This window comes from Hylobates moloch, unplaced genomic scaffold (assembly GCF_009828535.3).
Source record: "Hylobates moloch isolate HMO894 unplaced genomic scaffold, HMol_V3 SCAFFOLD_1, whole genome shotgun sequence".
NCBI lineage: Eukaryota > Metazoa > Chordata > Mammalia > Primates > Hylobatidae > Hylobates > Hylobates moloch.
Genome location: NW_026652276.1, coordinates 161,263,417 through 161,278,545, shown reverse-complemented (window position 1 = coordinate 161,278,545; position 15,129 = coordinate 161,263,417). Strand labels below are relative to the sequence as shown.

Below are 15,129 nucleotides of genomic sequence, written 5' to 3'. Positions count from 1 at the left end.
TCACCACTACCACCATCACCTCTTCCACCACTACCACCACCATTATCTCCTTCATCACCACTACCCCCACCACTACCACCATCACCTCTTCCACCACTACCACCACCACCTCCTCCAGCACTGCTGCTGCCATTGCTTTCACCTCCTTTGTCACCACCACTGCCATCACCAGCATCACCAACACAAACACTGCCACCACTTTCACAACCACTCACACCTCTCTCACTACCACCACCATGCAGAGCCAGACTTAAAGCTAGGACTGGCTGGCTCCAGAGCTTGTGCTTTTACATACTTTGTTTTATCACAAAACCAGAGAAAATGAAGAGCAAAGTCAAAAAACTGGCTTTCCTCCAAAAACACTGGAATGAGACATCTCACAGGAATCCACTTTACTACTGGCCATTTTCATTAAATACAGGCACTCTGATCTCCTTAAAAATACAAATGCAGGAGGACATGCCCCTGGATGAGTATGTCCACTGCTGCGAGGGGCCCAACGCTCACTGCGACACCCAACTCAACCTGCTGCCAGCATGCCAGATGGAGGGAAAATGGTCACTGATACATGTCAGATTTTCCAGGGAAAAGTCACTCTACTTATGAGGTCTTTTTTTTCCCCCTTGATAATGTCTGCTCTGGATCTGTGGAGAAATGTGAAAGTAAATGACATCCTCGAAAGATGAAGCAAAGACCACCACATCCAATAACTGTTGGTAATTTAAGATAGGGTACTGCTCTCCTAACAAGACAGAATTTCATTCAGTATTTTAAAATGCCATAAACTCTTAGTCTAAGTTACTTTCTCTAGAAAAGTGACCATGTTTTCAAGTCCTGGCTAGTAACATTCCATTCCTAGCCCCATGACTCAATAATTTCTACCATGTGAAAGATAGTCCCAGATGATTTAGCATCAATATAAAATAAATATATTAATTACAACTCATGCAGAATATATATATATATATGTAGTAACATTTCAATGAATTGATAAATGTTTGTTGTGTGAAAATACAAGATCAGGGAATTGCTTTTGTCATTGGAAACCACTTAGAAGATAGTTTCTCTGCCTTAAACTTGAGCTGTTATAATTATCAGATTAAAATTTTTTAAATATTAAATTTCAAAGCTAAACTATAAAGTTAAAATGCTACAAAAATCTATTTATTATAAAAAAATTAAAATGATGAAGGAATATGTCAGTAAAAGTAGAATCAATATAATTATATCAGGCTTGGGTAAAAAAGCAATATTTGTTGTCACATAAAACATTACAACGAAATATCACAACAGTCACTTGGATATTTTTCAAGTATGAGGTGAATACTCAATTCATCTTTATAATAAAATTATTTTGTAAAAGAATTATATTTCTTACAGAAAGGTTCAGTAGAAGTAAAACTTTGTACTTCTTGGGGCATGAGTTATATCTCTGTAATTCTGTAGCAAAAAACTTGTCCCTCCAAACAGGATGCACCGAGTGTTTAACACATTAATTATCATCCTTCATCAAGCATAAAACTAACAGTCAGGAAATACAGCTGCAATGGCACAATTACCAACACACTCAGAATACACCCTGAAGCAAAGAAAACAAATGGCTTGCTTTTCATTAACAGAGCTTGGCAACCCTCTCTAAAGACAATGTTTTCTTTCCAGTCAGAGTCCCAAAAGGCATTTCAGGGGCTATTTGCTTAGGTAAATCAACAGAATAAATTAATCGTGGAAATATTTACTTAAATGTCAAAATGGCCATTATCAACACAGAGTGCCATTCAGAATAAAATTATATATATTAAAAGATGACTTGATAAAATACAAATCTTATAAACACAGGACATGTATGAAAAATACTGGTGCAAGAGGGTTGGGAAGTCACACAATATCCTTGTATTTTACTGTGATACATAAAGTATTAATGGCTTTCATCGTCATGTTTTGTGGCATACAAAACAATATGCAACATACTTATATTGATGTAATAGTGAGTTGTGTCATAACAGGATTCCATTATATCATATTTGAGTCCACATAAAGAAAAATATTAGGTTGGTGCAAAAGTAATTGTGGTTTTTGCCACTAAAAGTAATGGAAAAACCCGTAATTACTTTTGAACCAACCTAATAATTACCTATCAGCTTGAGATTCTAATGTAATATGTCACTATTGAAAGCCTAGATGAATACCATTCTAGAGAGGTAACAAAAGAACAAAAGTACAGTTTATTTGGTTGGTTTCTGAATATTTATTCTTAATATTACCATACCATCATTATACCTTAACAGATATATTATTACTCCTACTAAGATTATATTACAATTAAACCATGAACTATTACTTAAACCATAATTTAAGGAAGGCTCTCGGGATGTAAAAGCTAACAGATAGTCATCTGCCCAAAATATTTGTAAGTATGTCCTGAATCACTGCTGTCAAACTTTCACTAAATTCTCTGCCCAGAAATGCTCTAACATAATCAGCTTGATCCTCTCTGCAGGATAAATGTCGTAGCAAAAATTAAGGAGCCATATTTTTCTCAGCACAGGAGGCCAGGGATACACATATGGGTTCTTCCATGCTTGTGGCACAACTTCAATTTCATGAATTCACATTGTACTTTATATGCAACTAACTCATGCTTGAAGTTCTTCTGAATTATACTTGGGATAGGCATCATTTCATCTTCCAACTGGTTGGTGTATGTAATGTACAGTTGTCTTGTAAAAGACAGATAACCTTTGAAGTGATATATAAAAGAAAACCCGATGCACATTCATGCCCTAAACCCTAAAAGCCTCTGCTTTATCAAAGAGTAAAATCCATGGGATTTTGCTCAGGCCAGTATAAGAATTGTGAATAGTGTGCATTATACTTTTAACCAACCTGCCTTGGTCAGAATGCCTGCTTCTGAAGGTGCAGTAAATCAGAGATGATGAAGCCCCTACCAACAATGGTAACATTGCCAGTGTGAAGGGGAAGGCTGAGGGCACACTGTGTACAAAACATTTGGCTGGACAAAAGAGGATACATAAGAAATAAAAGGTCCTTCCCCTCAAGTGCTTATAGTTGACAGAGAAAAACAGTGCTCACTCTGAATGCATTCACCATGCAACATGCCAGCTAGTGCCAATCAATGGGCGGTGGCCAGCTGGGAGAGGATAATGAGGAACGAATTCTCTGGCCAGGTGTCCTGTCTGGAGCCAGGTCAGGTGCAGCACAAGGTGAGTGGACTTTCTTGGGTTCCTCTTGGAACCTTCATTTTAAGGGCCAGGGTCTTAAAGCATTTTTCGGTACCTGTATATATGCAGTGACATTATACACATCTCAAAATCAAAAAAGTGATTTAAGGCAAAAAAATTGCATTTTAATGTTTTAATGTCTTGTCAAGCAATGTGATGAAACACATACAAATTGCTTGAACAATAAAGAGCAAGGCAAGTTCAAGGTGAACTTTAGCTAGTTCATGCCTCGTTTTTTTCTTTCAAAGACATGACCTGGCAATGAAGTACCCACTGTTCTCTCATGATTCTTAAAATCCTTTTGGAACCAAAATCACTTCTTTATCTCAATATGCATTCATCCTTTGTAACCACTAGAGAGAAAAACACTCCATGTGCAGATCCAATACTGAGAATCAGACACTGTGCATGTATCCCTTCTGAGATGAAAAATCATTGAGTTTAATACTGCTTTTTCAATTAGAAAATATTGCTGTAGTCTTGCAGAAAAATTCAATTTTATGTTGGATAATACTCTTAGAATAAAATGATACATTTCAGAAGGGAGGAAAGGAGGATACCTTCTCAAGTGAGGATATTTGAATATAATAATTAAAAGTAACTGAGTTTATGGGACTTGTACAATCTCCCCTTTAGCAACGTCAAACAAGTATTTTAAAGGAGCAGGACCAATTATGAGACTCAAGTTCACCACAATTCATCTCCCAGGAACATGTATCTCAAGGTTCAATTTGTGCTTTTGGATTGCAGTAGATTCTCATTGTATTGAATCCTGATACAGTTAAAAAAAAAAAGAAAAAGAAAAGAAAAAGACTCTGCTGGGGGCATAGTTCTCTTTTCAGCATTCTGAGTCCTGGAATAATGATGCTTTCTGCAATGGACTTTGCTTGTGATACAAACAAAACTTTACTTTTCTCAAGATTTTCTAGTGGCCTCTCTAGCTTCCATACCTTTAAAGTAGTAAATTCATATGGTTGATAGCCTCTGAAACTCTCATGGATGGCTGCCATAGTGTGAGAAGTTTTCTCCCAAAAATGAAGCAGAGTGGTCTGCAAAGAAAGACAGTAAAGCTATTAATGTTTTGAATGCCCAGTTCTAGTCCTGGGCCCCAGGGAAGTATGACTCTCTGTAGCTTTGAAGATTCTTTAAAGCATGATTCTAACTCATTTCCATGTTTCCCATTATGCCCCCATTTACACTCTGTATTTCAGCCAAACTAAATGCCTCCCTCTTTCCCCAAATGCTGCCTCCCAGAACTCACGCTGCTCCTACCACCTGGGACTTTCTCCTCTCCATTCTCTTTTTCTCATCTGATCCATCCTCCAAAACCCAGGGTAAATAATTAACGATCTATTGTTGCGATCCCTTAGCTGATTCTATTTCTCCCTCTTTAAGCTGTCACTGGCTTTCTTAGAACTTATTTCACTTAGCACACTCTGCTCTGTCCTAGAGGTATAGAAAAATAGACTTCACTATCTCCAGATTCTTCCTAAACTTTGAGCTCTTTGAAGACAAGGAATCTAGTCTTAATTTTTTTTTTTTTTTTTTTTTTTTTTTGAGATGGAGTCTCGCTCTGTCGCCCAGGCTGGAGTACAGTGGTGCGATCTTGGCTCACTTCGCCTCCCAGGTTCAAGCCATTCTCCTGCCTCAGCCTCCCAAGTAGCTGAAACTACAGGCGCCCACCACCACGCCCAACTAATTTTTTTATTTTTTTAGTAGAGACAAGGTTTCACCATGTTGGCCAGGCTGGTCTCGAACTCCTGACCTCAAGTATCCACCTGCCTCGGCCTCCCAAAGTGCTAGGATTACAGGCGAGAGCCACTGTGCCTGGCCCTGGTCTTAATTGTTATATTTCCTACAACATCCAGCATTCTGCATCCTGCCCTCAGTTGGTGCTCAGTAGCATTGTTGATGCACAGTGTTATCCGGAAGGAACTCAGAGGCTATCAGGGGAAACAAAAACAATGCATTGAATACTGACAACCTGATGAGAAAGATATGCCACGAGATGGACAGACACAATGCTAAGTGAGTTCAGAGGACGCTTACTGAAAGAGGTGTGACATTCTGTCTGGTACATTAAAAAGAATGGAATTTGGAAAGGCACGGATGGAGGAGAAAGGCGCTCCAGGTAGAAGGGACCCCATAAGTAAATGTAGAGAAGTGGGAAATTATGGTATATCAGGGAATAGCTACTATTTGGTTTGATTAAACTGTAGGACCCTAGAAGGCAGAGATGTGGGAAGTGAAATTATGGAAAGGCATTCAGAACTTCACAATGGTCAAAGCTTACTTTTAGCTCAAACACCATTTTAATGTTATTTAAACCTTGTGCCATCCTTGGTTTACTGCAATAAACATTACGTTGTTACCTGGTATGTTGCTAGCATGTGAGACAAGAGATTGCATCTGCTTGCTCCAAGAAGATCCACTTTTTGACACACATCCATCTTCAATTTGTCAAAGTTTTTTTTTGCAAGGCGCACTTGTGTTTGTACCTATGAAAATAAAGAGGAATTTCTGAATCACCCTGACCCTTAAGTAGGTAAAATTTGCAGGTGAGATGAGACCAACAGCAGGCCTTTTCTCTTTCATATATGAAAACACTTTGGAAAATTCCAGACAAATGGGAAGATGTTACAACATCCATTCTGTACCTCCAAAGGAGCCAAATGAGGGTAGTGCACATTATGATTTTATAGCACACTTGTCATCCTAATTCTATTTTTCTTAGTCAATGTTAAAATTCTGTTCTTCTCAAGGCATTCACAAACTGATCATGGTTGGGAGAAGACTGGAGACAAGCAGGGTGGTGAGGAAATCAGCTTTGCTCCATCGTTTTCCTACAGTCTATGGAAGCTGAGTTCCTGCATACCCTTCACTCAGCCTCCCCTAATGTTAACATCTTATAGAACATGCTACATTTGTTTAAACAAAGAAATTTACATTGATACAATCCTATTTACTAACCTGCAGACTTTATTTGGATTTCACCAGTTTTCCCACTAATGTCCTTTTTCTGTTCCAGGATCCAATCTAAGATCCCGTAGGAGGGAATTTTGACACAGCCTAAAAAAACTATTCCCATGGATGAAACTTTTTACTATTGAGTAATGTGTACTAGTAATCCTCCACCGATCCTTGAACCGTACAGGAATTCGGGGATGGAGTGAAGGTCAGGGAAAGATTCAGAAACATCTATTTTACACATTATTTCATAACAAAATAGAAAGTTTTACAACTTGATACAGCTGCATTGAAAATTGTGAGGTCAAGGCTGAGCATGGTGGCTCAAACCTGTAATTTCAACAATTTGGGAGGCTGAGGCGGGTGGATCACTTGATCTTAGGAGTTTGAGACCAGCCTGGGCAAAATGGTGAAACCCCATCTTTACAACAACAAAGGTGTGGGGGTGCACGCCTATAGTCCCAGCTACCGGGGAGGCTGAGGTGGGATGATCACTTGAGTGTGGGAGGTGGAGGTTGCAGTGAGCCAAGACTGTGCCACTGCACTCCAGCCTGGGTGACAGTGAGAGCCTGTCTCAAAAACAAACAAACAAACGTACAACAACAAAACCAAAAAACAAAAAAAAATACGAAGTTAAAATTACAGCTTCCTTCAATCTATAGTGTCAACACATCATATTTTGGCTAGAGAAAACCAGCCAATTTTTCAAAAACCACCTTATTGAGGTATGATTGACATATAAAAAGCTGTACATATTCAGTGCATTCAGTGTGATGAGTTCAAATATTAATTTATCTCAGATCATCGTAAAGTTATAGATACTAGATAGGTTACTGAGAGTTGGAAGTAACACTGATGTATTAACAATAATTCTTTCATCACAGGATACCAGGAGGGCATGGACAATGTCTATGTTGTTCATCATTATATTGCCTAGCAACCTGGTGCAAAGCAGGTACTGAACACATATTTGTTGGCTGAATAAAGACATTTTTCAGGCCATTGCAAAAGGTGAGGTATTTGCATGCATTTTAAAGTATAACCTTTAAAGTAGTTTAAGAAGTGATGATATTATTTTCTAATAAAAATAAATATATAGATCATTTTATATAAAATACATTCATTTTTACCACTAATATGAACATATTCACAATGTATAAAATTATAGGATGTTATATAATAATACTAAATCTAACAGTGAATACAATTTACTTATTACATGTCAGCATCATTCTGTGTTGGCTGCTGTTATCACTGTCTCTTACTGATGAGGATTGCGAGGCTTCATCAAGGCAAGTTACTCATGGGCAGGGCTGGCATTCTAAATTAGCCGGCCTGACTCCAAAGCCATGCTATTCTGCCTCCTAAGCAACTTAGACTACTCACTGGAAAATCAAGAAGCTCAGAATTATGATTCTACCCAGAAATACAAGATTTCCCTGAAGGATTCTATGGAATTGGAAAATAATGAGGCAATACATTGAACACTACACTGATAGAAAGAATTAATACTCTGTATGAATAGAATCTTGTGTCTATAGCTATGTCAAAACTGTCCTAAGAATTCTTCTGTATTCTTGGTCTACAGATCTGGGAAGAGCAAAGAACAGTAGCCACCCAGTTCCTTTCAAATTGACCATACCATGAGCTGGACAGTTCTCCACTGTGGAGCAAAGAGCCAGTAGTTTAAATTCCTTGGGAGCTCTGACTATAAAAAGAGTCTGGGATGAGTAAGTGTTAGAGATTTCCTGCCTCCCTTTGAGAGGAATAGGAAGGCAGGAAAAAGAAAACCTGATTTCTGGAGTGCAGAAGTGGGGGAGTCTGGAGGGGAAGATGTTCATTGTAGATCCCTGTGTTGGTCATCAGTTGCTCTGGCCAGGAAGGCTGCCTCAACTGGGGTCCTGAAAGGTATCTGTCTTCAGCCTTTTCCTTCGAAGGGGAAGAAAATACACATGGAAGTGGGAGCTTTCAAGTATGTATTCATTCAATACGTATTTACTGAGTGCCTGGTGTGTGTCAGGACCAATGCTAGGAATTAGGGTGTCTACAAAGCTGTAAAAGAATGAGGCACATAACAGGGAGTCAATAAATATTTATAAATGAATGCACATAGCATAAAGACCCCCTCATCTCTTAAGGAGGACAGACAAGTTAGCCACTATATTACAATAGAATGGGGAAATTATAAACATAGAACTAAGAGGAACAGAGAGCAGCACAGACAAGGAAATGATTAACGCTGGTGGTGGAACAGAGTGGGGGTGGGGTTGTAGAATGATGGCATTAAAGCCTTAACTAATGGCCTCCCTGTATTCCCATTCTTTGCCCTGTAACTCTGTAGTGTCCTCCTACTCTGACTCTGAGCTCAGCCATGTGACTTGCGTTGGTCAATGGGATGTTAACAAATGTACTGAAACTGTAAGCTTGACAAAACAGTGCTAGCCTGTTTCTACTTTCTCTCTTGCTTCTTTGAGATGGCCATCAGAATATGCCTGGGCTGACCAGCTGGAGTGGGGTGAGAAACATATGCATGCAACAGACATGAGGAGGAGAGACCAGTTGTCCCAGCAGATCAGTCTTTGACCAGCTGACTCTGAGATACGTGAGGGAGCCCAGCCATTATCAGCAGAGGCCGTCCCTGCCCACAGCTGACCACAGACACAAGTGAGCCCACAAAGACGAGAATGGCTCTGCTTACCATAGCCTTGTGTGCAGTGAGAAATGCTTATTGTTTTAAGCCATTAAGTGTTATGGTTGCTTATTTCACAGCATTATTGTGGTTATAAACAACTGATATAAACTGTAAGGAAACAGACAATGAAGGCTTCTGAAATGATGGCGTATATGAGGTGGGTCTTAGGCATGAATAGGAGGTACAAAGTAAATATAAGGTATTCGTAAGGCTGGCCTACTTATATGGAACCTCTAGATTTTCTAATGAAATGCAAATTAACTTTTTCTGCAGGGGTGTGAATTTTGCTTTTTCCTTTACATTAATATAATCAGTTACTCATAGATTCTCTTATATCTTAGGAGAAAACTTATTTCACTTGCTTATAACACAAAGCTCATGAATTAGTGTAGTTTGAAATGTACCCTAATTTCATTTTGTTTGAATTTTGTAAGGTAATTTTAGAAACCTAGAAGACAACTTCAACACTTGACCCAATGATTCTGAAAGGCCATATGCTTTGTATGTCAACAATGATTATTAAAATACTTAATGCACTGCTGAGTTTCCAAATGCTGAGCGCTTTCCCTGCCAAACAAGGAGGATGCTACACTGTTGGGCGTTTTGAATACAGCAAAGTTCATTTAATATTTTGTGCTCCATGTCTGCTCTAGAAAACACATTTCCAGCCTGAAGCCTGAGGTTAAAACACCAAGGACATAGCCAAGCATAGGCCACTATCAACAGTCTAATTTTATATGCCTCAAGATGCACTTAAGTGACAAATGTCTTGATTATTACTCCTCTCAACCCTAGATAAGTTATATTCTATTACATAAATATCTTGAGGAGCTCCTGAGGTTTTCAAGGCCCTTTTAAAATTTTCTTCACTCAAATAAATGTACCCTTTATTTCTTAGTTTTATTTCTGTTACCCCACCTATCTTCTCTTATTCTCCAAGTTGTAGGAAATGGTCATTTATTTATTTAGAGATGGAGTCTCGCTCTGTCACCCAGGCTGGAATGCAGTGGTGCGATCTTGACTCACTGCAACTGCTGCCTCCTGGGTTCAAGCAATTCTCCTGCCTTGGCCTCCCTAGTAGCTGGGATTACAGGCTTGCGCCACCACGCCTGTCTAATTTTTGTATTTTTAGTAGAGATAGGGTTTCACCATGTTGGCCAGGCTGGTCTTGAACTCGTGACCCCAGAAAATGTGCCCACCTCGGCCTCCCAAAGTGGTGGGATTACAGCTATGAGCCACTGCGCCTGGTCTAATGGCCATGTATTTTAGAGCCTCCTTAGTCTGGGTTCTGTCTTCCTCAGGCCACAGCAATTCAGTTTACCAGAGAAAGGAGCAATGATTTGACTGGCAAAACATCAGGGCACTTCGCTGTACTTAGTCCTTCTAACCTGAAATTCTAACTCTTAGCCCCAAATTGAACAACGCATGGTGAAGCCAAAGCTATTCGTACTTTCAGTTCAATCTGGCTTTTCTATCCAGTGGAAAGGTCTTTATTATTCTACAACCAATAATATGAGAGTAGTTTTGCATTTTTCTAAGAGTTTCATTAACCTTACGAAATAAAACAACAATTCTACTCTCATTTTTATATCTTCTTATAGGAGATAGCTCTGCCCTTAAATCCATTCATTCAGCAAATACTTACTATCTTCTATATGCTGGCAGCAGTCGGCACAAATGGAATCGATAGTCCATTGTGTATATTTCAGATCAGCGAAGGTGTAACTATGAACTGAGTGAGGTGCTCAGAAGGAAAACCACACAGTCCCTCAAGAATGATTGACCAAGGAATCTGACCCAGAGGATGTCCTCCGAGGACATGGTGCTCAACCTCTACTCTGAAGGACTAGCATGATTAACTATGCAAGGAGGGAGAGAAGTCCACTGGAGGGAAAAGTGTGTGCAAGGGTGGTGGGGTGGAGGACAATAAGGCAGGTCCTAGAGCTGAGAGTAGGTCAGTGTAGCTGGGTTGCTCAGAACGAGCAGGAGGGTGGGATGAGATGAGGCAGAGAGGTGAGTTGGGGCACATCCTGGAGCAGCGCCTTGTTGGTGTGCTCAGGATTTTAATTTTTATCCTGGAATAGCAGAAAAACACTGGAGGCTTTTAAGCAAGGAAGAGAGAGGATCCTATTTTCAGTTTGAAAGATTACTCACTGCAGTGGGAGATGGACTGAAGGAGAGAGTTGAAGGTAGATAAGAATAGATTTGGGCCGGGCTCAGTGGCTCATGCCTGTAATCCGCACTTTGGGAGGCAGAGGTGGGCGGATCACCTGAGGTCAGGAGTTTGAGACCAGCCTGGCCAACATGGTGAAACCCCATCTCTACTAAAAATACAAAAATTTGCTAGGTGTGGTGGTATGTGCCTTTAATCCCAGCTACTCAGGAGGCTGAGGCAGGAGAATCGCTAGAACCTGGAAGGCAGAGGTAGCAGTGAACCGAGATCGCTGCACTGCACTCCAGCCTGGGTGACCGAGCGAGACTCTGTCTCAAAAAAAAAGAATAGATCTGGAGTCAAGAGGAAAGATGTCAGTAGTTTAGATTTGGATAGTGATGCTGGTTATGGAAAATACTGCTGTGATCCAAAAGACACTTAAGAGGCAAAGCAGACCCTGGTGAGGGGTTGAATGCTGGGGTGTGGAGGATGACTCTTCTGTATCTGACTACCCCAGACTTGATGTTATTGTCTAGCTTGCCTGTCCACCAGCCAGTTCTACTCACATCAACTTCTCATGGACACCTCAGACCACATCAGAAACCTTGGCCTTTTTCCCCAATCAGCTCTAATACTCCTCCGTCATTAACTTGATCTGTTTACCCCTATTTTCCCCTGAGGCAACATCCTGCATTCAGGGAAAATTTTAAGATCACTGAATATATCAATTACTTCTTTTGGCCTTTAATCAGGTGCCACAAGAGAAAGTCTAAGCCAGCCTATCTGAAGCCACTTCAAAAGCAGAAGGTGGCTGGGTGCAGTGCCACACACTGGTAATCCCAGCACTTTGGGAGGCTGAGGTGGGCAGACTGCATGAGCCCAGGTGTTCAAGACCAGCCTGGGCAACATGGCAAAACCCTATCTCTACAAAAGATACAAAAATTAGCCAGGCTCGTGGCACCTGCCTGTAGTCCTAGCTACTCAGGGAGTTGAGGTGGGAGGATTGCCTGAGCCCAGGAGGTCGAGGCAGCAGTGAGCTGTGATCACGCCACTGCACTCCAGAAGCAGCCTGGGTGACAGTAAGACCCTGTCTCAAAAACAAACAAACAAACACCCCAAAACAGAAGGTCAGATATTTATTTGGCTTCATTAAAAGAGGATCTTTTCATCCGAGGCTGATGAACCAAGACCTCTCGAGGGCCAAATAACCAAGAATTGTGCTGAATTCCTTTAATTAACACTTCCTTTAATTAACAATTTATGTTACTTCATTTATCATATATGCATCCACGCATGGCAGAAGAAATTTTCATATTTTATTATGCAAAGAAGTCTGTGTAAGTGAATGTGTGTGCACCACACATGTGTGTGGGCAGCCAACAGTAGACTTCAGGATCTATTTTTGGTCTCCCCTCAACGACATCCTTACCTCATTGAAAAAATGTTTCTTCTCAGCATTCCCCTTGAAAACCAGAACAAGACAAGGATACCCTCTCTCAGTACTCCTATTCAACATAACATTGGAAGTCCTAGCTTTGAGCCATCAGGCAAGAAAAGAAAGAAAAGGCACCCAAATAGGAAGAGAGGAAGTCAAACTATCCCTGTTTGCAGATAATAATACTCTATACCCAGAAAGCCCCATCATCTCTGCCCAAAGCTTCTTGATCTGATAAACAACTTCAGCAAAGTTTTAAAATATAAAATCAATTGTAAAAAAAATCAGCATTTATATACACCAACAACAACCAAGCTGAAAGCCAAATCAACAATGCAATCCCATTCACAATAGCCACAAAAGGAATAAAACACTGAGGAATACAGCTATCCAGGAAGGTGAAAAATTTCTACAGTGAGAATTACAAAACACTGCTCAGTGAAATCAGAGATGACACAAACAGATGGAAAAATATTCCATGCTCATGGATAGGAAGAATCAATATTGTTAAAATGTCCATACTGCCCAAAGCAATCACAGGTTCAATGCTATTCCTATGAAACTACCAATGACATTCCTTACAGAAGTAGAAAGATCTATTTTAAAATTTCATATAGAACCAAAAAAAGAGCCTAAATAGCCAACAAAGTCCTAAGCAAAACGAACAAAGCAGTAGGTATCACATTACCTGACTTCAAACTATACTACAAGGCTGCAGTAACCAAAACAGCATATTGGTGTTATTAATTACCAATAAAAGGTAATTATTAATAATGGCCTATCATGAAAAGAAGCTTCAATTTACTTCTTAGGGCTAGATTTCTCTGTGGGCCTATATGCATATAAGGCAAAAGCATGGTACGGGTACAAAAACAGACACGTAGACCAGTGGAGCAGAATAGAGAGCCCAGAAATAATGCCACACACCTACAACCATGTGATCTTCAACAAAGTCGACAAAAACAAGTAATGGAGAAAGGACTCCCTATTCAATAAATGGTGCTGGGATAACTGGCTAGCCATATGCAGAAGACTGAAACTGGACTCCTTCCTTACACCATACAAAAATATCAACTCAAGATGAATTAAATACTTAAATGAAAAAACTCAAACTATGAAAATACTGAAAGATAACCTGGGACAAACCATTCTGGACGTAGGACCTGGCAAAGATTTCATGACGAAAATGCCAAAAGCAATTGTAACAAAAACAAAAATTGGCAAATGGGATCAAAGTAAACTAAAGAGCTTCTGGACAGCAAAAGAAACTATCAACAGAGTAAACAGACAACTTACAGAATGGGAGAAAATATTTGCAAACTATGCATCTGGCAAAGGTCTAATATCCAGAATCTATAAGTAACTTAAATTTACAAGCAAAAAACAAACCACTTGATTAAAAAACAGGCCAAAACCATAAACAGACACTATTCAAAAGAAGACATGGCCAAGAAGCATATGAAAAAAATGCTCAACATCACTAATCATTAGAGAAATGAAATCAAAACTACAATGAGATATATCTCACACTAGTCAGAAGGGCTATTAAAAAGTCAAAAAATGACAGATGCTGGTGAGGCTGCAGAAAAAAGGAACGTGTATATACTGCTGGTGGGAATATAAATTAGTCAGCCTTTGTGAACAGCAGTTTGGTGAGTTCTCAAAGAACTTAAAACGGAATTACCATTTGACCCAACAATCCCATTATTGGGAATATATCCCAAGGAATGTAAATCATTCTATCATAAAGACACACGCACACATGTGTTCATCACAGCACTATTCATGATAGCAAAGACATGGAATCAACCTAAACACCCACCAGTGGTAGAGTGGATAAAGAAAATGTGGTACATATGTACCACAGCATACTACACAGCCATAAAAAGAAATGAGATCATGTCCTCTGCAGCAACATGGATGGAGATGGAGGTCATTATCCTAAGTGAACTAACACAGGAACAGAAAAACAAATACTGCATGTTCTCACTTAGAGTGGAAGCTAAATATTGAGTACATATAGACACAAAGAAGGGAACAACAGATACCAAGGCCCACTTGAGGGTAGGTGGAGGGTGGGAAGAGGGTGAGGATAAAAAAACTGCCTATCAGCTACTATGCTTATTTCCTTAGTGACAAAATAATCTGTACACCAAACCCCCTGGCATGTAATTTACCTAAATAACAAACCTGCACCTGTACCCCTGAACCTAAAATAAATGTTAAAAAAAGCATTATTAATCAAACAAAACAATTTTCTTCTCTTTACTTTAATAATGTGGTTTAAATGGGGGGTGGTAAGCCTTTTTATAGGCCAAATTCCACTGACTAGACCAGGGATGGACATCTTTACCCAAGTTGAATTAATCATAATGCACTGTGGTTGGCTAATTCAGTGAACAGCACCTGATCAAAGCTGGGTGAATCAGAGCCCTTCCTTAGGATTTCGGAACCTGGAGCTAGAGTGAAAAAGTCTCCTTCCTTCTCTATTGGCTAAAGCATTAGGGGCAGACAATCTTTTTTTATTTTTATTTTTTTTTTATTTTTTATTTTATTTTTTATTTTTTTATTTTTTAGCCATATCTTTTTTTTTCTTCTTTTTTTTTTTTTTTTATTATACTTTAGGTTTTAGGGTACATGTGCA

The 15,129-nt window shown here is 39.5% G+C and overlaps 1 protein-coding gene across 15 annotated transcripts in view; it reads right to left on the bottom strand.

Moving 5' to 3' along the window:
- ICA1 (islet cell autoantigen 1) overlaps positions 1–15,129 on the bottom strand; it is a 151,422-nt gene that overhangs the window by 39,461 nt on the left and 96,832 nt on the right. For all 15 annotated transcript variants that reach the window (XR_009215718.1, XR_009215723.1, XM_058446910.1 and 12 more), the window contains 2 exons: positions 5,612–5,737; positions 4,190–4,288 (listed from right to left, as the gene is read on the bottom strand). Coding sequence is in view for 13 of the 15 variants with exons in the window: in XM_058446910.1 (XP_058302893.1) it covers positions 4,190–4,288; positions 5,612–5,737 (225 nt within the window). In the remaining 2 variants the exon portion in view is untranslated. The remainder of the gene's footprint in view (positions 1–4,189; positions 4,289–5,611; positions 5,738–15,129) is intronic.